Here is a 27,682-nt window from a genome sequence, read left to right as displayed (position 1 = left end):
GCAATTTTTTCTTCAGAACTTCCTAAAAAGGGGTAATAACATTAAAAAATTAAAAATCACTATTTTAAGAAGGTGACAGCATAAGCAGTCTGGAAATACACATTGTACATAATCTAAAGGAGATCTTTAGAGGTCATGAAAGAAAAAATGGTGTAAACATTAGGATGAAAGTATTAGTTCAAGTTCCTCACTCCTTCATAAGTCTGTGTTCATGTGAACAATTCCCAGCATTGTTCTGTCTGTTTCTCACACAGGAGGAATAAAAACATTGCAATATTTATTAAGACACACAGCCCTACTAAGAAATACTTGTGTTTTAGGTGCAAAACTACAGAAGTAGGTAGAGGTAGAGCAACAAACATAGTTACTGAGAAATATCCACTCAGAAGCTCTTACTATACAACAGTATATTTTATTACTAACAAACACAGTTACAACAAAACTACTGAACATGTATATAAAGTTACCTGGTTACAAACAGAACTAGAAAAATGAAGGGTATTTAGTGTGTCTTTTCACAGGAGGTTTTTCATATCTTTCTTACTGTCTACTCAGTAGCAAGAATTCTGTGTATTTTTATGGGAAAATTCTAAAAGAGCATATCCCATTGCAGGCAATAAATTACAAATGCTAAAATGCAGATAGTGTAATATAAAGGTAAAGAAATTTCATTTTTAATCCATGATGGATAAAACAAGTAACTTTGGTTTATCAGAACCGTAGTTCCTGCTGTTCCAGCATTTACATGTCCTTTGTACCATGCAATTTTCATTGTTCAACACATCACCATGAATTCTACCCCAACTCACAGTAAATTCTCTGCATAATACCATAAAATTGAGAAATACTCTTTTTAGTGGTCAAATACACAATGCTGGACAGTCTTACAAAATGCATCAACATTAAGGTTTAGAAAACAGCAAAATCTGTCTCAAAATTATCTCAAGTAATAAATCCCATTGGCTCTTAAAAAAATCTTAACTCAAATGAAGTCAGACAATGAAATTGTTATCCACACCAGCAGTACTTGCTCTTGAGAACCACCTAGCATACAAAAGGCTACATGTATTAAGGCCTTTTTGATTTACAGAAAATATATTGCTGTAGCAAAATAGAAAATGAGGCTTTGGAGAAAATTAGGCTTTATAGGAAAAATATTAAGGCTGTCCTCTCAGTAAACAGATTGTTAAAGAAGCCTGCATATTAATAACTCAACAGTTATTTGCAGAAGTTATCTGCAATATATTTCTTTATAGCATTTAAGAAGAAACAAAGTTACTTGCATAGGAACAGTGCAAGATGAGCTGTCACTGGAGCTCAGGACTGCACGTCAGGCTGTGCCCACCGAGCCCAGGAGTCTGAGGCGTTCCCTTTGGCACCATGCCCTGGAACTGCACGCCAGGAGAGGCTCCAAGAGACATTTTTCTGAAGCAGTGCTGCACCTTCTGCATCATGCCTGTAGCAGGACCCGTCTCACCCCAAAAATCAGTGCATGTTATGGATAAAGGTCCAACCTGCTTTTCTCAGAACTGTGTCACACTGGCTGAGCACCAGGGGACTGCTGGCTTCAGCAACACCCTAAGGGAAGCACAGGAACTTTTCCAAGTTTGTACAATACATACAAAACAGTAGTTCTAAAGATTTACCTTATGCAGACACTTATTTACAAAATTCATTTTTATGTACAAAACAAACTGCTGTAATTTCAGATTCCCTTTCATATTCAGTGTACAAGCTACCATAAACCAGGGCTATAATTGATACAGCATGATGCATAATTCAGAAATCTGTGCATCACTTATTTGATACTGTTAAGAGATAATATAAAAGAGAAAAATTTAACAAGTTTTGAAAAATATCAGAGAGGCAGACGGAATTTTATATCTGGAGAAGCAACAGTGCTTTCTAAGCATTATTTTAATGCAATTCATTACAAAGTGTTCTTTATATAAGGAATAATATTTGCCTCTCCTTTTTCTTACATTATTGCCATATCCTACAGAACTTCAGTTTCCATTAGTCCTGGACAGGATTAAATACAGTACATTATTGCTAGCTGTCCCCACAACAAAACATACATTTTTTAAGTGCAAAGCAGGATATGTGTGTTTTTTTAATAAGGCACAGAATATCCATTATTTCCAGTGTAACAAAGAACTTATGTCAGTTTTATACAATGAAAATGTTCATACAAATTTTCAATCTTTCAAAGGTTAGAACTGTTTCCTGAATCCAACTCTCTTCTGGTGTCTGAAGCTGAGTAGACAAGCAGCGATAGGGAAGGTGACTGTGAGACATCAGGTATTTGGGAACAGCTCCTTTGCAGTGAAGGGGATTCACTAAAATCATTTTTAGGAGTTATTCTGTAAGTAATAAAAAACAAAACACAGAAAAAAAAAATTAAGCACAGTTTAATTTACATTACACTGGGAAAAAAAAAGAGTAGTGAAATCGTATGTCTTCAGCTGTATTCTTTTGAAAAGAATGCAGTACAATTCTGTACACTTTTACAAGTCTACAGTCACCACTGTTCTTTTTCAGACCCATCACCTCTCAAAGTGATTGCAGTGCAGTCACAGGTTTCTTGAGGGTCACTGTTCAGTAAGGCAAGAATATCCTACAAGCTGAAGTTCTAATATACAATGCTTAAAAAGAAAAGAATAATCCTACAAAAATAAAAAAACAGCCCAGGTGCCAGACATACATGGCCAGTCTGCAAGTTCTGAAGCTACTGAAGTTCAGCTGCAGCCCGAGAATATCCTGATTCTTCAGAGAGAAGAAAACAGAGTACTAATAAAAATCATGGCAATTTGTATAAAGAAAATACTGAGTTCAGGAGCCTTACCTTCCTTCACCTACTCTCCTCATACTCTCAGCCAAAGTACTCATATGACATGTGCTATCTGCTTTGTTTCTCCTTTCCACCTGATCCACAGTCAGTTTAGCACTGGGTAACATTTGATCTCCGCTGTTTTCACCTTCCTCGACTCTTAGGGCTGATGCTCCATCGGCCTCTATCTCTTTCTCAGATGTCTCTGGAGAGGTTTTAATTTCTGCCACAGTTTCTTGGCTTAAGTAATCATGATTAGTGATTGCTACTGCAGAAGTTCCATGATTTGTTGTGCCACCTGTACTGGTCCCCATTGACTTTGAAATTACTTTCAGTCTGTGTGAAGTTGACTTGTAGTGCTTCTTTTTATGCTTAACTTTGGAATTATGCCTCAAGAAAAATTCACATGATTCTTGCAGCACTCTTCGACTCTCACTGATTGGACTGAAAGAGAGTACAAGCACATAACTGAAAAAAGAAGATAACCTTGGCTATAATAAAATAAAGAGTAATACACAAAACTTTGAAAGAAGAGCAACCAGTGATGCAATCTGAGCTGGATGTTAATGAACAGGGAAAAAACTGTATGTGAAAAGAGAAGAAAAAAATCATAATGGCTCCAAAGTAATTGTCTGTGGAACAAATAAATAAAGCAGATTTCTACATTTCTTACTTCTGCAAATAGGTCCAATGACTACAGCGAATTAATGATCTACTAGAGAGAAAAGAAGGATTAGCTCATAAGCAGCTGCATTACCAACTTTATGTAGAGTCAAATTCCTTCAAATGAAAAAAGGTAAGAATTGTAAAAATTACTTCATTATTTTTAAATCCTTGTAGCTAGAAGCAATTAACATCTGAAACACAAGAAACAATTATACAGGAAATGGAAAAAGAGGGGAGCGGGAAAGGAAGTTATAAATTCACCATGGAGAAATGTAGATGTAAAATAAAAAGAGCTTAGAGACTACTACCTTGGGAAATCCAAAGAAAAAAGATAATCTAAAACCACAATATAATTTGTAAGTAACAAATAATCTGAAAAGAAATAATCAAGCCATAAAAAAGAATTGAAAAAAACAACTACAAGAAATGGAGACAAAATCTATAAGCTTTTTCAATCCATAGATATAAATTTGCTTAAATTTACGTAATAAAACTGTTTAATTAAAAAAAAAAAGAACACTAGATTAATGATTGATGCAATAAAGGTGATAGTAAGGAGGGTTCAATAATATTAATTTTAAAATAAGACAAGCCTGGCAGAGGAGAAAACAGAATATTATTATTGCATGACAGTAAACATAGTACTAGGTACTGTATCAGAAGAAGTGGTCACAACATAAGAAAATTTAATCCATCAGTTTAGTTCTTATCTTTCCACCTTTGACTGTGAACCAGAGATGTATTAGCCAATGCTAAACAAAGCAGCCAAACCTCTGCTATACAGAAGAGAAAACAGCATTTCTGTCTCCTTGAGACTGTTGTCAAAAAGTCACTGCACATTAAAAACTTGCCCAGATTCCAATGGAATTCTGCTGATGCCCAAAGCAGCATTTATAGTCTGAGGACAACATTTTGATTACCTGAGCTATATAAAAAGAAGCACATCTGAAAGTCACATTTAAGTATACACTTAAAAAAAAAGAGAAAAAAAAAAAATTTCTTACTCTCTTTTGCGATTTCTGTTGAAGAAATTGGCCCATTCGGAACAGGTCTTTTTACTTCCCACCCAGAACACTGGAGATATGCCAACAATTAATGTTAGCAAATATTTCATCAGAAACAAAAATATTTCTGGTCTTGCTAATGCCTTTGCCTAGAAGATAACAAAATTTAATAAATGCAAAGAGGAAAATATATTCATTGATTTATTCTTTAAAATTAAGAAAAATAAATTTCTTAAATGAAAGATTTTTCTCCTTATGACTTTTGTTCTTTGCTGAGGCTTGTGCTGCAGACAAGCAGACATGTACAGACAAGTCTGATGTGGTTCAGCTGAATATACACACAGAAGAGATCTGTCAGAAGGAATTGTTTTTCTTTTAAATTGAAAGGAAAGGTAATTTTGGGAGTAATTGTATTAGTAAAAATGTTTTCCAGAGGTAAAAGATTTATCCCTTTAAAAAAAGAAACAGCAATTGGATCATGGAATCACAGAATGGTTTGGGTTGGAAGGGACTTAAAGAAAGATCATCAACTTCCACCCCAGCTGCCAGAGGCAGGGACACCTCCCACTAGACCAGGTTGATCAAAGCCCCATCCAGGCTGGCCTTGAACACTTCCAGGGATGAGACATCCATAATTTCTCTGGCAAACCTGTTTCCGTGCCTCTCCAGCTTCAAAGTAAAGGATTTTTTCCTAATATCTAATCTAAACTTACTCTCTTTTCAGTTCAAAGCTATTCCCCCTATTCCTGTCACTACATGCCCTTGTAAGAAGTCTCTCTTCCTCTTTCTTGTAGGCTCCCTTCAGGTACTGGGAGGATTAGTTGGGAATTAATCTGATTAGACAGCATCTTCAAGGAGCCGCAGGGAACTACGCAGTAGCTTTCTGTTTATTGCAAGGTTCACCTATTTGCAGAGCTGTGTCATTGGAGCTGAGACATTTAACTCGGTGAGAGATTATGATGTTCTGCTCTCATGCTGCAAATTTAACTTATGCCACTTGTTTTATCTGCCAGACCCATCTATGAAAGTCACTATTTTTGTTAGCCAGGTAACATTAGCTACTTCAGTTTGTTTTTATTTGGTTTTCATCCGGCAAATGTAACACAAGTCTAAAGTCAGCTCAGGTAAGCCAAGGCCAAGCACACCACTTTAAGCTATTCAACAATTAGCACACTCTGTCTATTACAGGGACAGATGCCATAGAGTAGATCTTTGTGTAATATTTAATGTTGATATTTCTTCCTTCTAATGAGCTAATTAAAGGCTAAAAATACATGATCTGTGTTACTATACCAAGCTGTTACATTAAAGCACTACAAAACAAATTTATTGATTTTTTTCTAGAGCATAAAAGTCTTATTTTCAAACTTGTATATTCTAAAGCATTTAGATTTTTACAGAGCTCAGAATAAAACCCACTGAAGTCAAAATACATTGTCAAGAAACGGTATTGGAAGCCAAAATAACCAAGTTGTCTGTGAGCTGTGCTACTCTCAGCCTACACTGACTTCAATCCAGAGGATAATAAATGATGTTTAAGAACGTAAGGAGATCAATCCTGATCATTTCATAATGCCTGTGTTTCTATTCCTCATTTTTAATGATAGATTATTACAGTAAAAACATAGATGGGAAGTGTAATGCAATGAAAGATGACATGAGACACTTGCATTTCTCTTAGTTATGTTGTCTTCCTATATATTTGTTCTTAAATGGAAAGAAACAATACTTGTAAGTATATTGTTATTGTATAAAATTCTCTGCAACTGTAGCCAATTCAATCCACTGAACATAGGCAGATTTAATTTAAAAGCCTTTCCAAGGAAGTCGGATTTTAAGAGGTAAATATTAAATAAAACCACCTCCACAATTTTAAGCTGAGGTTTTTTCTTTACCTGCTTATTTTTGATTTTTTTTTTTAATAAAGAATTATTTGCATTTCTGAAAATCAGCCTGCAAAGAACAGCTATTGTGGGAAAAAATATATGGGAAACTTGTTCTGTATTTTCAAGTGGCTTACACTTCTACACTTCAAAGAAAAAAAAGAACAAAGTTATTCTAAATCTGTGGTTATAAGCAGCATTTAAAATCCAATTTAGCCTAAATTTTCAAGAATCATTATTTCAGCTTCAACTGAACTTGATGAAAATTCAGCTTACGTACTTTGATACTGAGCTTGGCACTGAAGTGCTAAGCAAATACTTTTACAAACAAATATTGTGAAGAATGACCCTCCTCCATCACCATTTGTAACATGAAGTTCAAAGATCATAAAAAAAGCTATATATTCTGTTAGAGCTGGAATTTAATTGCTGAATGCTACCAATTAGATTAAAATTTTCAAAGCATAAGTAATATTCTGTTGTTTTTGACTTGAAGAGGAATTAATCTCTCCATGTTTTTAAAGTGATTACTTAACATGAAAATCATTTCCTCACTGCATGGCAGACATGCATAAAGGTTTTTGCTAATTAACTTTACAGTATTATTTATAAAGGAAAATGTTACTTGCCTGATAAGGGCAGGGAATATGGTACTGGTCACAGTGGTCAAACACCCAAGTAGTTTCCCAGATTTTCCGGTTCACCAGCTCATAAACGTAACACCCAAGAAGTGCTACAAGTGGCACCAAGTACAAACCACTAAAAACTCCAATTCGGATCATGAATTTCTTGAGCTTCTCCTGGTTCCTGCCATCGTGCTGAATGACCTGCCGCACGTGGTTTAGAGAAATAATGCCAGCTAAAAGGAGAGAGAGACCGAAAAAGACACAAAGGCACAACGGCAAAAGCACAAAGTACAGAGAGGCGTCCAGGTCATAGAGACCCACGAAACAAACTCCACTGATATTGTCCCCTTCGACTTTGTTCATTGCAAGGAGCATAATGGTTAGAAAACCAGGTATCCCCCAGGCAACTGCATGGAACCACATGGCCTTTTGTGCAATAGCTTCGCAGCTCCATTTTCTTCCCGCTGCAAGGAACCAGGTGATAGTCAGAATCACCCACCATATCGTTCCTGCCATAGTGAAAAAGTACAAAACCATGAAAAGGACAGTACAAGCTTTGTTTTGGGAGCCAAGAACAACCGTTTCACCAATTTCTAACTTATCATCTGCCTCATTACAGGCAGTTCTGTTCCCAAGCAAAAATCCAATAAAGTACATTAGAGAGACTATGCTGTAACAGACAGAGTAATATATGATTGGTCTCTCTGGGTACCTAAACCTTTTAACATCAATCAGAAAAGTTAGGAACGTGAAAAGTGTAGCACAAAGACAAAAGATTGAAACTATTCCAATGAAGCTTTTTGCCACATCCAATTCATAATTTTTGAAGTACATATTGGGACATGGGGGTGCACACTGATCAATTCCTAGGAACTTGTAGCCTTGTCCATTGGTGGTGTGTAGGTGTCGGGGACACCAGAATCCATAATCCCTTCGGATCTGGCTTGGGGTCTTCTGAGTTCCATGTACGTTTGTGGTTACAGCAGCAGTGGCAGGAGCAGTCTCATCACAATTGATTAGTCTGAATAAATAAAAAGAAGAGATTTCTCAATAGCCCTCATTCTCAACTAGAATTACTTCTTAGAAATATGAGAAAAATCTGATCCTAAGCACTGTTAAATTTTGCAGATGATGCAAATATGAAATTATATAAAAAAAATCAGATGGCATTATAAAAATCAAACTTCAACTATCTTCATTTCAGAAGACTTCAATCGCATTTATTTAACTGTTGCTCTCTAGCCGTTGTTTTAGTTTATGAAACACTACTCAAATTGCAATCATTCTACACTTTAAAATGATACTAACCTTTTACATATGTATATAAAATATTTAGAGTAGTTGTTTTTTTATATTTTTGATAGCAGACTGTTTGTGATAGCAAAAATCTTGTCAAAATGCACGCTTCAATTAAGAAGACGACAGACATCGTAATTGATGACTAGTACATTATTATTATAATTTTTTGTGTTGTACAGCTATTACATTGCCAACAATAAACTATCTAACTGAAAAGAAACCCAGGTAGAAAATGCAAGCACTGTAAAAAAATTATTCGTATTTTAGCAATTTTCAAGCTCTGTGATGTTAATTTAAAAACTGCTCAAGACTCAACTGCTCCAGGGTTTAACTGGATGCATCTTTTTATATGGATAATACCATATCAGCAGTGCTGGATGTATCTTCAAATGAGATTATATAACTCAAGCAGGTAAGCATTTACTCAAAATGGGATTTATGGTCACATGTATTCCAACTTTAAGTGTATGTTTAAAATGAACAAGTTTTGCATTCTAGCTTTTAAAGTAAAATTCTGTTGTCTCAACAGTCTTTGTCAAGCACTATTACAAGAGTGTCTCAATTCAGTATCCAAGCTCAGATCAAAAACTCCTACAGTTCTTTATTTTACTGCACTATCATGCTGTCCAACTAAATCCAAACTAATTGTTAAGAAAACTGATTCTATGGCAGATTCTTTCATTAACCACAGGCTGGAACAGTAAATGTGGAAACAGAGTGAACTTCATTCACTAATTGTCTTAATCAGCTTCATGTTCATCTGTAAGAATACAGAAGTGTGAACTTCAGTGTTCCAGTTACTGCCCACAAGCTCCTTTTCCATGGGCTCCAGCAGCAGGATCTCTGCTGCCCCAAGAACATCCTGGACTTCTCAGAACATGGACATGGACTTTTCAGTACTGGCTATCAGGGAGGTATCACTCACATGTGAACAGGAAAGGTTCATTTTGAGTAAACACTAGCTGTAATAAAATAATATAAATCTGCACTAAATCCTGCAAAAAATGTATTTTGATTTAAAATGTAATTTTAAAGATATATTGAATAATTGGATTCACTTGTAATTGTCCTACTTTTTCAAAATTATATTTGAATATACTTGCTGGCTGAGAAGGACTATTGCTGCATAGAACCTCACAGGAGATGGGAGAGGTTAAGGTCTTCTTATCTTAAAACTCCACAACTTCTATTTTTCTGCAGAACTATGGGAAATGGCATTAATGCCACTTGTCCTATTGGCTCCAATATGGATTTCTACCAGAGGTCATCCACAGGACTACTGTCCCAGCTCTCCCTCAGCTGCATCACAGATTAGCAACTGCAGGTGGGTTACAAAAATTGTGTTTCCAGTCTCTGCTCCTTTCCTGTAACTCTTGACCTGATGTGTGTTAATAAACAAACAAAAAAAATCTGGCCTTAATAATTTATAAATATGCGCAGTTGGAAGTCATAATCTCAAGAAGATTGTACTGGAGTGGTTTCCATTTAAAAAATGTAGACATCTTTTTTGGTGTCTACAGAAGACACCTCTGTCTTGTCCTCTGTCTGAAACAGACATGTGAACGCCTTTGAGGAAAAGGTGACATTTCAAAAAAGAGCACTTTGGCAGGCAGTACAGGAAAAGCAACACAAGAGTAGGTTGGCACATTTAAGCAGTTAGGAGCAAGATAAGGTCTCTACTATTTTATGTTCTGTGTCTGTTCAGATACACAGAATATTCTATATTTCATTATCTTATGAGCAGTTACTTCTAAAACCCCTTATAAAGCAAGCATGATCATCCCTAGTTTAGAGATCAGAAACCAAAGCAAAATCTATGCTGTAACATTTAGTATTTTAAACTTTTAGAAATGTTTAGTAAAAAAGCTACCTCTTACAGGGATCTGATTATTGAAAAGAACTGCTGCAGAACTTTGTTGCAAAAAATGTCACAGGCAGAAATGCAGGTGATCATTTGAATAACAAAAAAGTTTTAATAAAAAAATGTTCCCATGCATAAGCACTGCAGAGTGAATACCCTAAGGAAGTTACAGCAAGGTAATATTTAACATTCTGCCTCAGACTTTCAACTCATCTGGGCCAAACATGAAAATACCACTCCCACCACCTGTCAATACCTGGTACATTCCAGCTCTTCAGGCCATGCAATTCCAAAAGTGTCCATCAAGTGCTTACAGTCAGAATACACTTTCTCACAGAGGCTTCGGCACGGGTGAATCACGTGAATCTGATCTAGGCAGGCTGGGACAAAGGCTCTGCACAGAAATGTCTGGACGTCTGGTGAACAGTGAAGATTCATAAGAATAAGGAAAGGCTACAGGGAAGAAAAAGGCTTTGGTTAGCAATATTTAAAAGATAATTCAAAGCATCAAAACTAACTTTCATCACTAGGGCTTACATTTAATCCTAGGTAGGTTTGAAAAGATACTAGAAAATAGTGTTTGCTCAGCAGTTTTGAAAAAGCAAAACTCACTGGCCTGAGTGGCAAGAGGCTCCATTAGCACTTCCAGCCCAGCCCTTGTCCCAGGATCATGGACAATCTTTGCCTATCCAAACCTCATTTTTCTTATTTGACAACATTAGAAATCTGAAAGGCATTATGAATGCCCAAGATATTCTAAAAATAAAGTAAAACACTGAGTTTCTTTGTACACCAGTCAGCTTCTAAACAAATGCCCTGAGGTTTTTCAAGGTGTGTCTGTTCCTGTAGTTCCTGTTAGATTACATTTTCAGTCCTAAGTGGTATGTTGTACTCATCTTCTCTTACACTAAGGAAATTTGAAAATTTTTAACTAATGAGGTCCAAATATTATTTCTCATTTTTAAACATGTAATTTCAAATCTCTCTCAACATGATTGAGAATTTCTTTGCCTGGATTACCAACTAGCAGCCAGTGAGTAACTGATGACTGTTCTTACTAGAGAATTCACAGAATGGAGTTTAACTTTTTCTGTTGGATGCATTCAATTGCTCATTCACAGACAGGCTTTTAAGTTAAAAAAAAAAAGTTAAAAAAACCCCCAGCCTTTCTGTTTCATATTTTCTTGGCTTTATTGCTGGGGCAAATTATTTTGGCCAAAATACTACCGTGTGTGCAAATGTTATATGTGATATTAAACAGGGACAGTGTATGCAATTTTCAAAGCAGGCCAAGCTTTTAGTAAGAATTTAATTTAAATTTTTGCCATCAATATCTACGTCTCTCAAACATTCAACCCATGTCTGTAAAAGGAAGGATTAGATTCTGAGTCCAGAACAGTATCCTTACATTTTTCAGCTTTTAAATATCCTTTATATATATATATGTACCTCCTTATATATATATATATGTCTGTACCTCCTTATCCAAGAATTAAATTTTACTACTGAACATGCTGTTTAAAAGGAAAGACATTGATACATAAATTTTCCCTTATGAAATGGAACATCTATAAGTCCTTAAAGGACCTTGGTAATAAATACAGGAATGTGTGGGGAAGAAGATGATAAGGCAGGGCAAGAATAACATAGAAGTTCTTTATGATAAACCAAAAAAATGTTGGCAGTACACTTCAGAGCACTCCAGCTGTGCGCTGCATCTGCACATGCCATTTCAACAGGCACACATCAGTTTGATTCCCTCTCTGAATGTCTCCTCTTGAGCTGCCTTTGCTGGAACCCAAGACTTGAGTATTTTATGACAAGGAGAGAAATGCAGTTCTGGTATACTGTGTTCCAGTTCCATGAGTTGGATTATTTCCTAAAGACTGCACAGCTTCAGATGAAAAAAGTAGTCAGGAGTTTACCCTAAATGAATTAAATTTCCTTTGCATAATTACAATGTTTCTTTTCTTCTCAATTGTTAATTTATATTTGTTCTGTTTTTCCTGGAACTTAGGATAAAGACAATAGCCTGGGTAGTCATATTCAATTGTTACAAAAACTGAGTTTACTTTTGACATTAAGTCTCGCAGAAAGTGTCTTGGTTGTTGCGAATTCTTCCTTTTTGTCACCCATAGTTCATCTCACTAGATTAAAAGTAAAATTAATTTTCTAGAGCAAGTTTTGGACTATTAGCCAAAAACTTTTTCTAACTTCAGCAATCTTCTCTAGAAAAGTAATTTTTTTTTAAATCCCAATATTTATATCAATGAAACCAAGTTTACCCACAGAGATCTTTTACCAACTATTTTTATAAGCAATGTAACAGTTTTTGCATAGCATTTTCCAACAGAGCTAATAAAGTTACATATTTTAAGCTTGCTCTTTTTACAGAAAATAAGCATAAAGAAAACATCTAGTGGAGAAACCCAGGACATAAAACCAACTTTTACCACTCCATCAGAGTTTCTGTCTTATGAAGCTACTTAAAGGCTAAAATATCACAAGAATCACAATATGTATAATGATACTGTGTATTAGAGGTAGATAACAAATGACAAGCAGAAATAAAATGTTTACAAGAATTTTGCTAAAGTGTATTGTCATTGTCTAAACACCCTTTTAAAAAACATGTTTTATTTCAATGCAAAACAACCCTAATGAATACATGGAAAAATGCTAGTTTTTAGGAAGAATACTATGTTTAGCCTATAATGCAACCAGAGTAGAATTCCAAGGACTTGGCTCCCAAGAGTAACTGTTCTTTCACTCCTTCTTTTATTTCTTTCAGCTTGCTAAAAATACTTACCTTCTGACACCTGAGAGTATGAGCACAAGAGCAAGAAGTTTGATGTTCTGAAAACACAAGCTGACTTCCCGAGTCAGACCTTTCAGCTGGACACCTCATTCCACCCTGGCTGGTAGCAAGGGGGCTGTAATAACACCAGCTGACATCTCTTCCTTCTACCAAGGGTTTAGGAAACAAGCTGCACATTGGAACACAACCACTGTGTTGAGAAGACCTTTCTTCCTAAAACTCATCCCTTTTTCAATCATTGAAGTTTAAACCCTTTGTAAAATACTACAGCAGTAAGTTGTCCTGCATAATTTAAGCAGACTTTAGTGAGAAAATGCTGCATTTTATCTGTTTATTGTAACTCCTGGTTTTGCAGTCTGTGTGTTTTGACAAACAGGTAACAGATTGCACAATACTTTTTCCATGTTATTTTGTCTTCCTGATATAATTTTTATATTTATATACTAGTATAGTAATCCTTTAAATTTTGATTTCTACTCCTTTCATAATACACTTTGCTTTCTATTTGCCTTGACTAAATTTGAAGACTGACATCACATTTCCAGTGACAACAAAGACTTTCTGAGTGACAGTAATTGATAAAATTCTGTACCCACCACTTGTACAGATAGTGGGTGTTACTTTTCCTCCGTATTTATTACTCTGGTGATTATTTTCCCCCAAACTAATTACTCCTGCATTTCCCTACTCTAAATCATACCTACCATTTTACTGTCCAGTTGCTTCTAGCACATGATCTCTCTGCAACTCTTTCATCCCATTTTGTTTTCTCAGCAAATTCAGTACTTATTCCTCTTCTCGGTCCATTTATGAATTCGTTCGTTATCAGAGGTTTCAGTACAAGTAACTAAGGCAACCACTCTAGTCATTTATTTGGTATATCATGGAACTATCAGCTCAGGATTTAATACCTCTTATTGGGAAAAAACATTTATCTATTTATTTATTCCTACTTTTCTTCTTGTTCTTTAGGTAGGCATTGGAAAACAAAGTCTCCAATGGGTTAAAACCAGTTTCTTAAAAAAATATAGGCTGTGATCATGTTTTTGGAAACTGAAGTATATATAATATACCCTCTGAATTATCCCTTTCAATAGAAGTATTGAAAACCTCTAACAGATTTTACAGCCAATGTGTTTTCTCAACCAAAAAAAACTATAAAATGTAAAACTTTGCCTCAAGCACACACAAATGGAATTTAAAAAACATAGATTTATTTCCAGCAGCTGCCTACTTTTACCATTTAAGAGCACTAGAAGTGTTAGTGAATTGTGCCTGGTGAGGTATCTTTAAATGTGGGCTTCACTTCCAGCTAGCCAAAATGGAAAAGTTTGCTCACAGAAAATAGTGTATCTGCATTTCGTGATGGACCATGAAAGCAAAATCTTACCAAAACCAAAGTATTTGCTCCTCTGCCTTCATAGTCTGGAAGCAAAAAGTAAAGCTAAGATCACTAAGATTCAGTTCCTTCAAGGGCACTTTAACTGAACCATGGATGTCCCAGCCACAAACCACATTGTACCCAAGTGGTCAGCTGGGTAAATTACATGCATGCACAAACTGGTGTCCTAAACACCCAAGTCTGGGATTAAACTCAGAATCTTATACCATAATCCTCCTCCCTTCAGGAAGTTCAGGGTCTGCATGTGGCACAAACACACAAAGTTCTCTCTTCCAGGAAACTAAGGCACTTGGCATTTCAAGCATTAGCAACCACTGCCCTGTCATATGAAGAAGAGATGAAAATCTGCACATTGGGTGACGAGAATGTTAAAAATAGAGTGAAACCTGACTCTTGAAAAAAACAGAAATGGAGCTTCACACAGACAATATATGTCCTAAAATATTAATTCTCATCTTCTTGGCAATGGGAAACAAAGCTCAATAAATACAAGGCAAGCTAGAATACAGTAACAATCTTAAAAAAATCCAACACAAAAACCCCCAAACCAAAAAACTAATAGCAGCTGTAAAGTCAAAGATGATGCAGCCTGTAACAGCAAGAGAGGCATTGCCTCAAGCACTATCAGTGAAGAACCAAGGACTGTGGGATGCAAACTTTCCACTAACAAACAGGAATACCTTATTAAGTCCTAGATTCCTTATGAGGTGTGTCTATGTTATATTTTCTACAGCGGCAAAGACAAGCTACCTCAAAAATCCAGTTATGGTGTGGTTCTACAAACAGTAACACAACTGAGACAAGTGAAAACAAATGGTCTAAGTGTAAACATGTTCTTAAATGTGCTTTGCCAACAAGTAAACTGCAACCTAGAACTATATATGGATCCTGTGTTCACCATGCTTCTCTGTTTTGTGCTTAGCAGGTTTACAATTCCAAGACACAAGAGAACCAAACTCATTATTCCATGCAGACATTCCAAATGCTCTGATGTATCTCATCTCAGTCTGACCCTAAAGAAAAGCGTTACCAGAGATGATCAGTCTCCGAGGTTCTGACATATAACTACCAGCATACGTCAAAACAAGAAAGTGAAAATACTCTCCTGTGCTCTGCTAATTAATGTCTCAGAGATACTTTCGTAATATAAAAAACTGTGGATTGAAGTATCAAGGTCTTTGTTACCATCATCTATGGCAAACCTTTATTGTAAGAGACAGGAAATACCTTGAATTGCTGAGATACACAGAGGACTCAAGCCTTTGTTCTGCCACTGGAGTCAGATATCTAAGACAGTAACAACCTATTCTCCTAACCACTGAGCTCTACCTACCATGCTGAAACATTTAGCTTCATTAATCTAGTTACCACTGAGGTTAACTAAGTTAAACAATGACAGTCACCAACTGTCTCAGTGTTAAGTCATGTCGTCTCTTTGATACAGATCTTGTGACTAAAGCAACAATACTACAACCTTGTTGCTTACATAATGTGTATTTCAGTCACTGAAGCAAAGGCAGGCTTAAATCTGTATTTCTACAATTGTACTACTGTGTACCTCAGATTCCTACCTATATTAAAGATACACATTGCTATTCATTTAACTATGTATCTGCCTTACAGGAAATAACACCTACCTAAATAATGAATAATTAGAGTCACGCAATATCTCAAATTGTAAGGGACTCAGAAGAATCACCTTGCTTCTCACAAGGCACCTTCATGATTAATAATTAAAAATTAATTGTTAATAACTTACAGTACCATACAAACAAACCTACTATCCAGTCACTACAGAATTGAAGTACACCCTCAAACCCTAAAAATATATTTATAAATATGTAACTTTTCAGATGTGATAGTCGGGAAATGCAGCCACTGTCGATCACAGCGCACATAAACGATCTCAGAAGAGAAGACAGTAATTACTCTTCATACTCACAGAGCTATACTAACAGTCTTCACAGTATCCTTAGCCACTTTTCCAATGATAATCTGTTTCAATTAAAAACAGTGGAGCAAGTATGGCATGGTTGATTTAATCCTACACCACTGTTACAATGGAGTTATTCTCGACTGGATGCAAACAAGATTAGCATCACACCCAGAGAGATTAATGCCTTCATGCAATTCCTAGACAGGCTGGCAAGGGCAGCAGTTTGCTGATGGCCATAGTGAATCAGCTGCCAAGAATCTGTGACTTCTAGTTCATGCACAATTAACTAAGTCATGATAAATAAATGTCCCAACACAAGAAACTAAATGAAGGATGAAATTTTCAAATTCAGTAGATTAAAAGCAAGGCTGAGAAAAGACAAGGTTTTTCCTATTGGAAGTTACATTGATGAGTATAGGTAAAAGGCAAATTAAATACACCTAATTTGGTACGTAAGGATCTTGTAGGAGGCTGAGGTAGTTTAAGTGTCAGTGTCTTGTTGCTACATGTCTGCTAAAAGCTGCTACTTAACAGCAGAACTGCAAAACAGAAACATGGGAATGCCCAGAAACATTAGTGGAATGCCAATCATCTTTAAACCAGCCAGGAACATGGTACGAACTCATTGGAGAGTCCATATACACCACGTCTCTACCTGAGCTGCAGGTAATAATCTACTACAGCTGCCAGCAGCAAGTATCAGCAGTAATCTGTATTTTCTCAATTCAGTTAGAATTACATGGGTAAAACAACAAAAGTTTTTCAAGACTAAAAGTCACCATTTATATTTTAGCTATAAATGTACATAAGATACATATTATAAACATGAATACTTGTAAATTTAATATGCATTATTAGTGTGTGAGATATGAGAGATATGAGAGATGTAAAAAAAAACCAAACCATCAAACATTTCTATTTTAATAAGCTGCTTTTAAAAAAACAGCATTACTTTCTGCAGCTTCCACAATAAACTAAAAGTACATGAAGTTGTGTTTCATTTAAAAGCCTTTCAAACTTTTTTAAAATGTAATCAATTTAACATTTACATAGGTAAGAATTAAGTATTTTGTCAGAGTACAAAGTAGCTTGGCCCCAAGACAATAGTTTAAGTTTCCTACTCCAGGAAAATCTGAAGTTCAAAGAACTGGCAGAGGGTGGGGGTGGCGCAGAGAAAGAAAAGAGCAAGTAAACAAGCTAGTGGGACAAACCACGCCGTTCTGCAGCGAAAGATGTTTGCAAAGATACAAGCTTATTTTTGTCCTTCAACCGAACAGCAAAGGCAAGGCATGCACTCGGGCTGTCAAAGGGCTGTGAACCAAGCCTGGGGACAGCCCAGCGTGCAGCGGCTGATAAGCTGGACTGTGCCCAGCAGTGCTCCTCCCAGAGCCGTACGGGCCAGGAGCCGCCTGCCGCTCAGCGCCTGAAGATCAGTGTTTGGAGGGCAAAGGATGGCAGCTGATCCTAAAAACCCCTGCAAAGCGCCAGGGACCGGCCGGCAGGGAGCCAGGTGCCCGTGGGGTGGGACTGAGCTTCATCACCCAGCAGCTGAAGCAGGCAGGCAAGAGCTCAGATGCCGGGCTGTGCAACTGTGTTTGCAACAAGAACTGTGCTCTGCAAACTCTTCACCATCATCCACCCAACACATGCAATATACATACATACATGCAGCTCTATACACACACACATACTGTGTATATATATATATGTATTCTGGTATGAACTTTCTTATTAGCTATTCAAAGGTTATGGGAATATTAATCAAAAATCCTACCAGGGTAAGGGTAACACATGAGGGAATGTTTTCAAAGGTCAACAGGACAGCAAGGCACCCAGGCACTTTCAAAAAAGGTAAAACAAACTCAAAGAAACTACTCCAACATGACACCTTGGCACTGAAGTAGCCATTGACTGTAAAAATGGACACAGACACAGAATGATAAAACAGGCTAGTCTGCTTTTTTTTTTTTTTTACTTTTATATACTCTGAATGGTTTTGTATTAACTACAGAGTTGCAATATATTCTAAGTTGGAAGGGACTCACTAGGACCCAGTCCAACTCAGGTGAATGGCCCATCCAGGGATCTAGAAACAGAATTCTTTTTGTAGTAAAACAATTAAAACAATTCCATATTTTCCCTTTAGGTATTTTCATATACAAAATAAAAATACATATATACCTATAATTTTTAACTATAGCAAAGGTTATAAACAATATAAACAGGAATATTACATCTCACTATCTGAAGCAAAATAAAGTACAACTATTTCAAATACTTTTCAAAATAGCTTATTACCAAAATTCACTGCATTTTTGTCTTAACCTAAATTATAGTTTGACCTAAATTATAGATATTCGAGCCTCTGCAATTTACAGTCCTTAACAAACATGAGAACTTTTTCCCAAGTGTTACAGAACTGAATTATTTTTACAAATATTTTCAGTTATACATTGTTTAGGTTTTGTGTAAACTAGATGGAGCATAAAAGACAGACAACTATAAGTTAACTGCAGGTCCCCAGACATCTGAAGTCTAGACAGAGCTTCATTACATCTGGATTGTGGTAGCACAAGAATCTCCGATCTTAAATTCTCTGTGTATTTGCCATGTATTACAGAAGTAACTGGATTTATTGATAAAATTTTTGTGCAGAAGTCAATGTAAAGGATTACCTGTAATAATGTTGACTGTTATCTTCAAAAAAGCCCCTCATTTCAAAGAAATGAACTTCCAGCAGAAGTCATTACTGCTATGGTTCCAAAAGTCATCCAGATTCATGCTTTCCCCTCCCTCTGAGTGTGGGGACACACTTCAGCTCAACAGCACTGCCCAAGTTACCAGAGTAGTAAGCTTGAGCCATTTCTCTCTTGCCTACTCCATGCATTTTTAAGCAGTCTTTAATTAAAATTTTAATAGTCTTAAAATTCCCAACTTTGTTATGATGTAGGAGATGTCAGTCAGGCATGCACAAGTCATCTGACCAAGCAGAAGCCCACAAAGCTGCAGTCATCTACCTCAGCATCTGCAATTATTTCCTCTCACTTCTGCTTTCACTATTTCCAGTTGGTCATACTTTGAGACACTCCCCAGTTTCGAATGCTTGCATTAGACACTGTTTCCCTATTGTTAGCCCACAGTACTCACCTTGGTGACATTTCCTTCATTATCCTCCCTATTTCTCCTGTTCTAAAAAGTCAAGGCTGCCTTTTCCTTCTCCCTGTCACGTTATGATTTGTGGGCCATGTTAACCTTTGACATTTAATGTTCTGTTTGTAGCTCCGGGTATAATCTCCAGCGAGATCCCCCACCCAACTGGATTCTTAGAATGGTGCACCTTGCACCTTGCTTGCAGGAGCACTAGCTCATGTGAAACAATATGCAGCTGGGACATGGCATCCTAGAAAATAGGTATTGCTAGGTCACCATGAGGCTGGATGGGTACAATCCCCCTCCAGAAAATCAATGCTTTTAATTTTGTATGCAGGACAATTGTGTGGAGAGTTTGGCCACTAAGTGCTTTGTGGCAGTAGCTACTGAGACTAAAGAAATCTGGTTATGCAAGCCCTCTGGGGAATACAGCATGAGCCAAAAATGGAAGGATGTGGTTATGCTCTGAAATAACTTGATCTACCAGAAGTTTAATTATGGGAAAGGTGGATTTTTTTCTTTTTTCTCCCAGGAAGCTCTTGTCTAGAGGAGAGGTATCTTCACTGTCCTACAAAAACTGATCATCCAGGCCTCTCTCCCCCCATCTACAGGAGCCACTTACATGGCTTTTACACACCCCCTGCACACCTCTCCCAACAGCTAAGCAGAAATCAAGCAAGTCTCCACTCACCTACACTACACAGCTCAGAAGAAGAGGGCAGACATATGCATCCTTTCCTTTGGCAGGCAAATTACCAATGTGTTACAGCAATCACAGATGCACACAAATACACAGGAAAACCCCAAAAAGGCAACCATGTGACAAAAGAACCATGTTTGCCCCTAAGGGCTGGTGAATCAACAGTCAACATTGAGAGAGAGAAAAAGGCAGCAAACTCTGTAGTGCAGCTACTCCCACCTCCTCCTTTGCAATGCAGTAGAGAACTAAAGAGATGACACAACAGTAGTTTTAGGAATTGTCAGCTTTAATCATTGCACTGTCAAACTAGAAAAGAAACCATGGACATTTGACCACATTCCCCATCCAATGTGGTTATTTTCTGGATCATTTGCTTTTTATGGTCTTTATCAATGAAGGCATAGGTAACGTCTTGTAGCCAAGCTGTCACCCTGAACATCCATCCTGCAAATGGAAAACTAAGCCTGCATTCCACCTCCACCAGCACACAACAAGGGCCCGAGCTCCATCCAGCCTCCTCACCCATGTACCACTGTGAATAAAGAGCATCTCACACCCAAACACCACAAAGCTCGCTTCAGAAAGACATCAGGATCCTCTGCCATTCTTAGGCTAGATTTGTAGATTACATAAACATCACAAGCCTTGCAAAGATGTCCCACAATGTACTTTGGTTCACCAAATCCTTCAAGACAATCCAGTTGGTGTTGCCAGAGCTGCCGTGGGCCAATGCAGTGGGTATGAGTTGTTACCCAGTTGTTGATTCCACACAGTTTGACAGCTCACAGACAGCAGAGGGCAAACAGTGTGGACCACCAGCACACACCAACATACAATTTTTTCCTACTTGCCTACTATTCAAAGAAAGGTATGTGAAGATGACCTTCAAAATCACGGCCACTGCATCACCCTCAGCAGACCTATCCTACCTAATCTAATGCTAGGTTTCACTAATGACCAGGTAAAGTTCACAAATTTCCACTGGGCAGCAGCCACTTCCATAAAAACACAAAGACAATATGGAAATTGCAAAAGCTTTGTACCCACTGCTGACTTCCCCAACTCCAAGGATGATGTGTTCTCAGCAGACAGCTCAGCTCCCAAGCCCTAACTGCTTTCTACCAGTGAATAAAGTAGTTACAAACTCAGTAGCTCTGTTCCTGTTTTCCTTCTCTATATAGTTTTAGGGAAGCTGTTCCATTCATCCACAGGTGTCCTCTAGGAGTGGGCTACAGCCACTGGATTAAGTCCATCACTGCCTTGATTTAGCCACTAGTTGCAGATTTGAGTGTGGAGAAGACAGAACTGGAGACAAGGCTGCACAAGACTAAGAAACCACCAACAGCTTGCAGCTACACTTGAACATTAATCAGGGCACTGCAGTAGGGACAGACATCTGTAGGACACAAAAAAGATACCATAGTTTTTCTCAGAAGTCTGCTCTTGACAAAGGTCTTTAACACTGCCTTCCGTAGGCCAGCTTCAGACCTAATGCACAGTGAGATGGGCCAAAACCTAACCCAGAGTAAAACTCCTCCATCTCAGGCAGCAGACAGGTAAGAAGCGCGCTGACAACTTCACCTAGGGATCCATTCCTGTAACACTGAATTACTTGCTAAGTGAAGGCATAACCTCTGAAGACAGATAAAGAGAAGGCTCTTGGAATCACACTGCCAACACCAACTCCAAGAACCCCAGCTACCATCTCAAGCATGCATTACTTTGGACTCCCAGGCATTCTAAACAGCGTCCTTACTGAACAAAGAGCAAGGCAGTGCTATTCATGCTATCAAGTGGACAAGTCCTGCTGTTCAGAGAAAGCAGCAGCAGATCTTGGGATGACTGAAATGCTTACAGCCAGGGTAATGGGATTACACACGTTTGCCTGTCTGCTTTCAGTCAATCTGCACAAGCCAATAACACTCGAAGGGCCTCAGTACTACAGGTAACAAACACTTTTTTTAGTGGCTGCAATTTATGGTGCTCACAGGAATCAGCAAAAATGGTTTATGACTGTTGCTATAAGCACCACTCTAAGAACTAAACATGTATGTTTCTTTGGAATACCTGAGATCAAGAGAGCGCAAAAAAATGAACAAACATCAAAAATTTTTACAGTATTTTACAAAATTACGGGGATAACTCCCATGTTTTCAAACCTTTAGTCAATGCTTTTCTGCAAGTTCCATGGTGATGGTCAAAACAGAATTACTCATGTCCAAGTATTCCACATTTCTTGAGACATAACCAGCAGAGAAGTCAGTTGTACTGCCTTGTATTTCTTTTGATCCATATGAAGTACCTATAAAAAGTATTTAGGCATCTGCCAACTTCCATTTAACAAGCATCAATTTAGCTGTTTCATCACCACAATCTTTTGTGACCACCACTTCATTCTGAGAAGCTAGAAAAGCTACCTTAGTTTCACTTAGTTACACAGTAACACATGATGTTCTAAATTTGCCACTTTTTACAAAAGTTTTTCTTGCTCCTTAGTACCATGCTAAAGAGACAACAAAAATGTTACAAAAAACACGAATTAAAGACTCCTTTGTGCTTGTTCCATTGGGTCAATGGCCACACCTCTGCACCCATTCTCAACTTCAGTGTCTGAGGTAGCACCAGGGGCAAAACATAACTCCAAGCAGATCAAGAATATTGACTGTTTTCCTAGAAGATGCTGAGATTTAAGCTTCAAGTTTTAAGTACAAGTGGTTCACATATTACACCAAGCATTGCTCATGTGGAGTGCAAGTGAGAAGCAAAGACGGCTGTCTCTAGAGATTAAGTAAATTCACACCTGTGCTACTTTGGAAGCTATCCCAGTAATAAACTGTTCACAAAACAGCACTTACTTCCCCAAAACTCCCAACCTACAGTGGTAGACAGCTTTTTCCTTCCTGTGTGTATACACACATGCCTACCAATTTAAGCTTGCAGACACCGGGTTTGCAGGTTTTTTTAAGTACCGTTATATTGAATTAACTGTAAATTTGATTTAGTGGAAGCAAATGAAGCCATTACATTACAAATTTTAACTCATGCAACTTCAGTGTTAAACTTCTGAAGATGATTTTTAACCCCCTCTAAATGGCTTTGTTTAAACCAACCCCAGTTCTCACACAATTTCTGCCACTGCTGCAGCCAGCTGCACTTAACCCTCCATAGAGACGCACATGCATATTCTGGCACATGGCCATGAACTTAGAAGTGAATGGAAAACTCACTACAAATCATTTTTTCAGTCTCTCTGAGGTACTTCATTGTTCTCTGTGCAATATTTTCCAGTGTTTTCTATAGAGTGCTCTAAAAACTCACTGGCAAGCCTTTTCCCTTTGTACTTCTACAGACCTGTGGATCCTGCCCACATCAGGAAGTCTTAAGGGCTTGTCTCCTGTGGACACATTCCAGAACTGCAGCAGAACAGATTAAGAGATATGAATGTAAGTTACAACACAGTAACTCCCTGCCTTGATGGAATAATGCCTTCAGTTGACAACCTACTCCAGGATAGTTAAAAGTAGGAATTACTTTGAAATTAGAAGTTACTTGTTTTAGTGGATGACCACGAGGGGGAGTTACACCTATTTAAGCACAGCTGTAATGAACCAGATCTTCTGTTATGTCCACTTATTTTCCTCATCAAACCCTAGATCTTCCACCTCACAACCTGTACTAGTAGTAACAGGAGCAGTTACTGATAAACTGCTTTGAGATACAGAGATGGGAGGCATCTGCAAATAATCACATTCCACAGTCCATGCAGCTGTTTAGCAAACATATGCAAAACTTCACACCACAAAACCATGTGGTTTTACTTTCCTAAAGCCACCATTTGTTGTGTAAACAAAACTAATCCAAATATAAAGTAAAACTTGAGAAGCCAAAACTCAGTCTATCAAGTTGAAAGCTCAGAAATTAAATTAGAAGCTCAGAATTGAATTAAATAATGTATGTGAGTGAAGGGAGCAACTGGAAATTACAGATTTTTTATTGTAGAAAACAAGATCCCAGAGGGACTATCCTCGCTAGCCAGAACATTCACAACAGAGGCCCTAGGACTGAGTTAGTCACCTTCCTGTTCTAGTATTTCAGTCTTCTTTTACAGCACATCATTATGAACAGCTGATACATGAGGCAGAATTGTAAGACCACGTATCAGCTGCTTTCCTGGAAGACAACCACTACCTGAGACACTAGCTCCACATCATCCTCTCCTGGAGGATTACTACGAAGACACCATCCAGAAATAACAATTTAACACATTACCAACACAGCTCTGGTTATACAACATTCCCTTGCAGCAGAACACACCTGTCAAGCCTTCAGAGTGGGGCATTGTGAGTTACTACTGTTTTGGAAAGTGAACATCACCTTGAGGTCCCCTTGACAAATCTTGGTCCTTTTGGGGAGTAAACACTCCCCAGAAATTCTTAGAGGGGATAGAAACAAAAAACTGGATTAACATTAGAGCTGTCTCTGCACAAAATATTTTTCATTTCTGTAAGTAGTCTCTACCTTGTGCCTTAGAATCCTAAGGCACAAGGATGCATGATCAAGCATCTTACTCAAAGCCAGTTATGATATAGGGAGCAAAATACTGCAGGCCTCAACCTCAAATCCATGAGACCTTACCTGCAAAGATCTCATGCCCAATTTTGGTAACAGGCAGGGGGAGGGGAGGGGGAAGAGCAAAACAGAATTTACAAAGAAAGCCTTTAAGCATTCCTACTGAGGATCAAAAGAAAGCATTTCTATAGAGTGAAAACATGCTATTAAAATTCTTTCTTTGGTACGAATGAAGTTTGGATTGAAAATGACAAAATAATTCAAGCTCTTAAAACAACAGCAGTCTCCTCCTAACTCGCTGCCTCATTATGGCTGCAAATTGAAATTAAACACTATTCCAGAAGTGAGTGACTATTCCTCTGCTGCCACACTAAGTCCCCTGAAAAGCAGAACCGTTTGACAATTCTAAGAAGGTTCTCTGTTGCAAACAACTATGGTGCTGTTCCTGAATGACATGAAGAATGACATCAAAATATGTGATACACACAAGTCTCTCTCAGAAAGAAGGCTCAGCAATGAACCACTGTACCATATTAATTCTGAATCTAACCACTGTAAGTGGATTCAACATGAACTTAATACAGAATAGGAGCAAAGACCCTTTCACCTGTAAAGCAGCTGTCTTAAAAATTCCTTTTGACTAAGTAATCCATCATCACTGCTGGACCACAAATAAAGGCAGGCAGACCACACAAGAGGCAGGTCAGAAATGTCTACACAGTGCCACAGTAGCTAGGAATACCAAATCAGAAGTCAGGCAGTGGGAGTGACAGGAGACTAGGAAACAAATCAAAGAGGATAGGCAAATCAAATCCAAATAGACACTGTTGTTTCCCACAGCCACTCAGACAGTTGAGTAGTGATTCAACACTGCAGTAGTCAGGTTATAAAGATGACAGTACAGAAAAAGAAAACAATAAAACTTCTCACTAACACACAATTTTTAATGGAACAGCTATACAAAAAGATAGGTAGCTATATATAATGTAAGCCATGATTGCTTTTCAGAAGGAACTCCTGCCAGACATGCACTAGGCACAAGTTACTGACAGCTGAGACAAGTCAGTCATAGCAATCTAATAAAAATGGCTCTGTGGTCTCTTTGCCCTAACAGCAGCATGACTGGAAGGCACAAACACTGACAAGTGCTGGCTCAATGGTTGCAGTTAACACACACCAAGAAGCAGCAGTGTACCTGAGGAGATAAAGTGGCAGACACTGCAGGAAGCATTCCTGAAAAGTGATGACTAGAGAAGCACTGCACAGTTCACAACTGAAGCCTACAGCCTGCCTTCCGACTTAAAAGCCCTCAAATTGTCCGAGATCTGTGGCCAAATTCAGTTGCTTGCATACAGATGGCTTAACATTTGATACCAGAATTTCCCATACATCTACACCGGGCTGACAGAAACAATGTGAGACCAAAGCCTGCACTATTCCAGGCTAGCAACTGGCAGCCAAACAAGGAATTGTGATTATCCCAAACAACACTACAAACATGTTTTGACAACTGAATCAAGCTCCTCCTCCAAGCTCAGTAAAGAGTATGCAAATAAGATTTTAGTAGCAGTACCTCCAACACCACATATAATTTTTATTAAAAACAGAAATTTAATATTCACCTCACTTCTGTTTTACTCTCTGCATAGCACAAGACACTGAGCTTTTCAAGACCTGTGTTAAGATTTTCTCCTCCTCTTACTACTGAAAAGCCATTATTAAAACAGGTTTAAAACTTGTTTTACAAGCCTCTCACCCAGAGAGGCTCTCACCCTTTACAGGTATTGCTATGGGCAAAGCCTCTCCACAACGTGGCATATTCTCAGGGGAGCCACATTCACAGTCAGTTCAGGAAATAAAAGTTCTTATTTTCAGTTTAAAAGAGTAAACTTGCTCTTCCAGTCAGAAGTTTCAGCATCCAGTCAGAAGACAACAGAAGGCAAAAACCACAACGGAGAACAGGGTGAAAAATAACTTCAGATGCCTCTCCTTAAGAGATGTAAGGTGAGAGAGGAGCAAAGAGCATCTTCTAAATACAACTTTTGCACTGTGTTCAGGCAGACCAGAATACCATAAACTATTTCCTCTGAGAATTTCACCAATTGTTCTGTATAACAGTAAGGTGCCTGAGCTATATGTGATCAGCTCTGCCAAAATGCTCTGAATAGCCACAGTGCTGTGCTACACCCGTTCCTCTTCCACTCTAATACAGGATCCAAGGCAGGGTGGGGGGAGGAAATCGGTAGCTCCCTTACATGGTGCTTACACAACCAAGAAGCTCTAGAACACTCTGAAGAAACATCTCACTAAACATTATCAGCCTTGTCATTCTGTGCAACAGGTATCCCAAATAATTTCTTAATGACAGTATTGTTACATACTATCGAGGAGGTGGGGTGGGTGGGAGAACTTACGTCCATTTTGCGAGCAGCCGTGTCCTGATCATAGTGTCCCATGATGTTTGGGAAAAAAGTCATATTGTAAGGCATTCCTGAACATCTGGAAATAGTAATTGGCTCACATGTGAATAAGCTGTGCCCTTGCACCAGAGCTAGAAGTAAACTGCAGGTCGCAGAGAACACAAGTGCTCCCATTTTGTCAGGATCTCCAACTTCAGCACATCGCTCTGCTCAGTAGTTAGACCGGCGTTGCACAAGGATAAAAACACGCATCTTCCTCTGTTGGCTCCACAGCGCAAGGCAGAAAGGCACACAATCAGACTCCTCAGAGCTGCTTTAGCTATTGCCCCATTTTTGCTGAGCACGACTTTACCTAAACCCCTTCTTCTTCGAGCCTGTACGTACAAAGACGGGACAGAGAAGTGAACAGCAGAAACACCTCGACCACGACCACCCGTCCGAAGGCCGAGCTCGGCCTCCCGGCCGGCCTGCAAGCGAGAGGGCGGCTCCGGCCGGGCCGGGTGTCCCCCGCAGCCCCT

The 27,682-nt window shown here is 38.1% G+C and overlaps 1 protein-coding gene across 2 annotated transcripts; it reads right to left on the bottom strand.

Moving 5' to 3' along the window:
* Positions 1-253: 253 nt before the first annotated feature.
* FZD6 (frizzled class receptor 6) lies at positions 254-27,676 on the bottom strand. 2 transcript variants are annotated; one of them, XM_033512374.1, is made up of 6 exons: positions 27,159-27,676; positions 10,426-10,622; positions 7,013-8,030; positions 4,501-4,649; positions 2,846-3,298; positions 254-2,363 (listed from the first exon to the last, which is right to left on the bottom strand). In XM_033512374.1, the coding sequence occupies exons 1-6, from the start codon at positions 27,336-27,338 to the stop codon at positions 2,207-2,209; spliced, it is 2,154 nt and encodes a 717-aa protein (XP_033368265.1). In that variant the 5' UTR covers positions 27,339-27,676; the 3' UTR covers positions 254-2,206. The 2 variants fall into 2 exon arrangements, with proteins under 2 accessions (XP_033368265.1, XP_015474860.1); XM_015619374.3 differs by having other exon boundaries at positions 2,207-2,363; positions 2,846-3,274.
* Between the last annotated feature and the right edge of the window lie 6 nt (positions 27,677-27,682).

Source organism: Parus major, chromosome 2 (assembly GCF_001522545.3).
Source record: "Parus major isolate Abel chromosome 2, Parus_major1.1, whole genome shotgun sequence".
Taxonomy (NCBI): Eukaryota; Metazoa; Chordata; class Aves; order Passeriformes; family Paridae; genus Parus; species Parus major.
This window is presented reverse-complemented; position numbering and strand designations above follow the sequence as displayed.

Coding starts and splice junctions, on each gene's coding strand:
- FZD6 (XM_033512374.1), bottom strand. CDS start 27,338: ATGGGAGCACTTGTGTTCTCTGCGACCTGCAGTTTACTTCTAGCTCTG. Junction 10,623..27,158: donor CGGCTGCTCGCAAAATGGAC/GTAAGTTCTCCC, acceptor TCTTCCCTGTAG/CCTTTCCTTATTCTTATGAA. Junction 8,031..10,425: donor GAAGAGCTGGAATGTACCAG/GTATTGACAGGT, acceptor TTATTTATTCAG/ACTAATCAATTGTGATGAGA.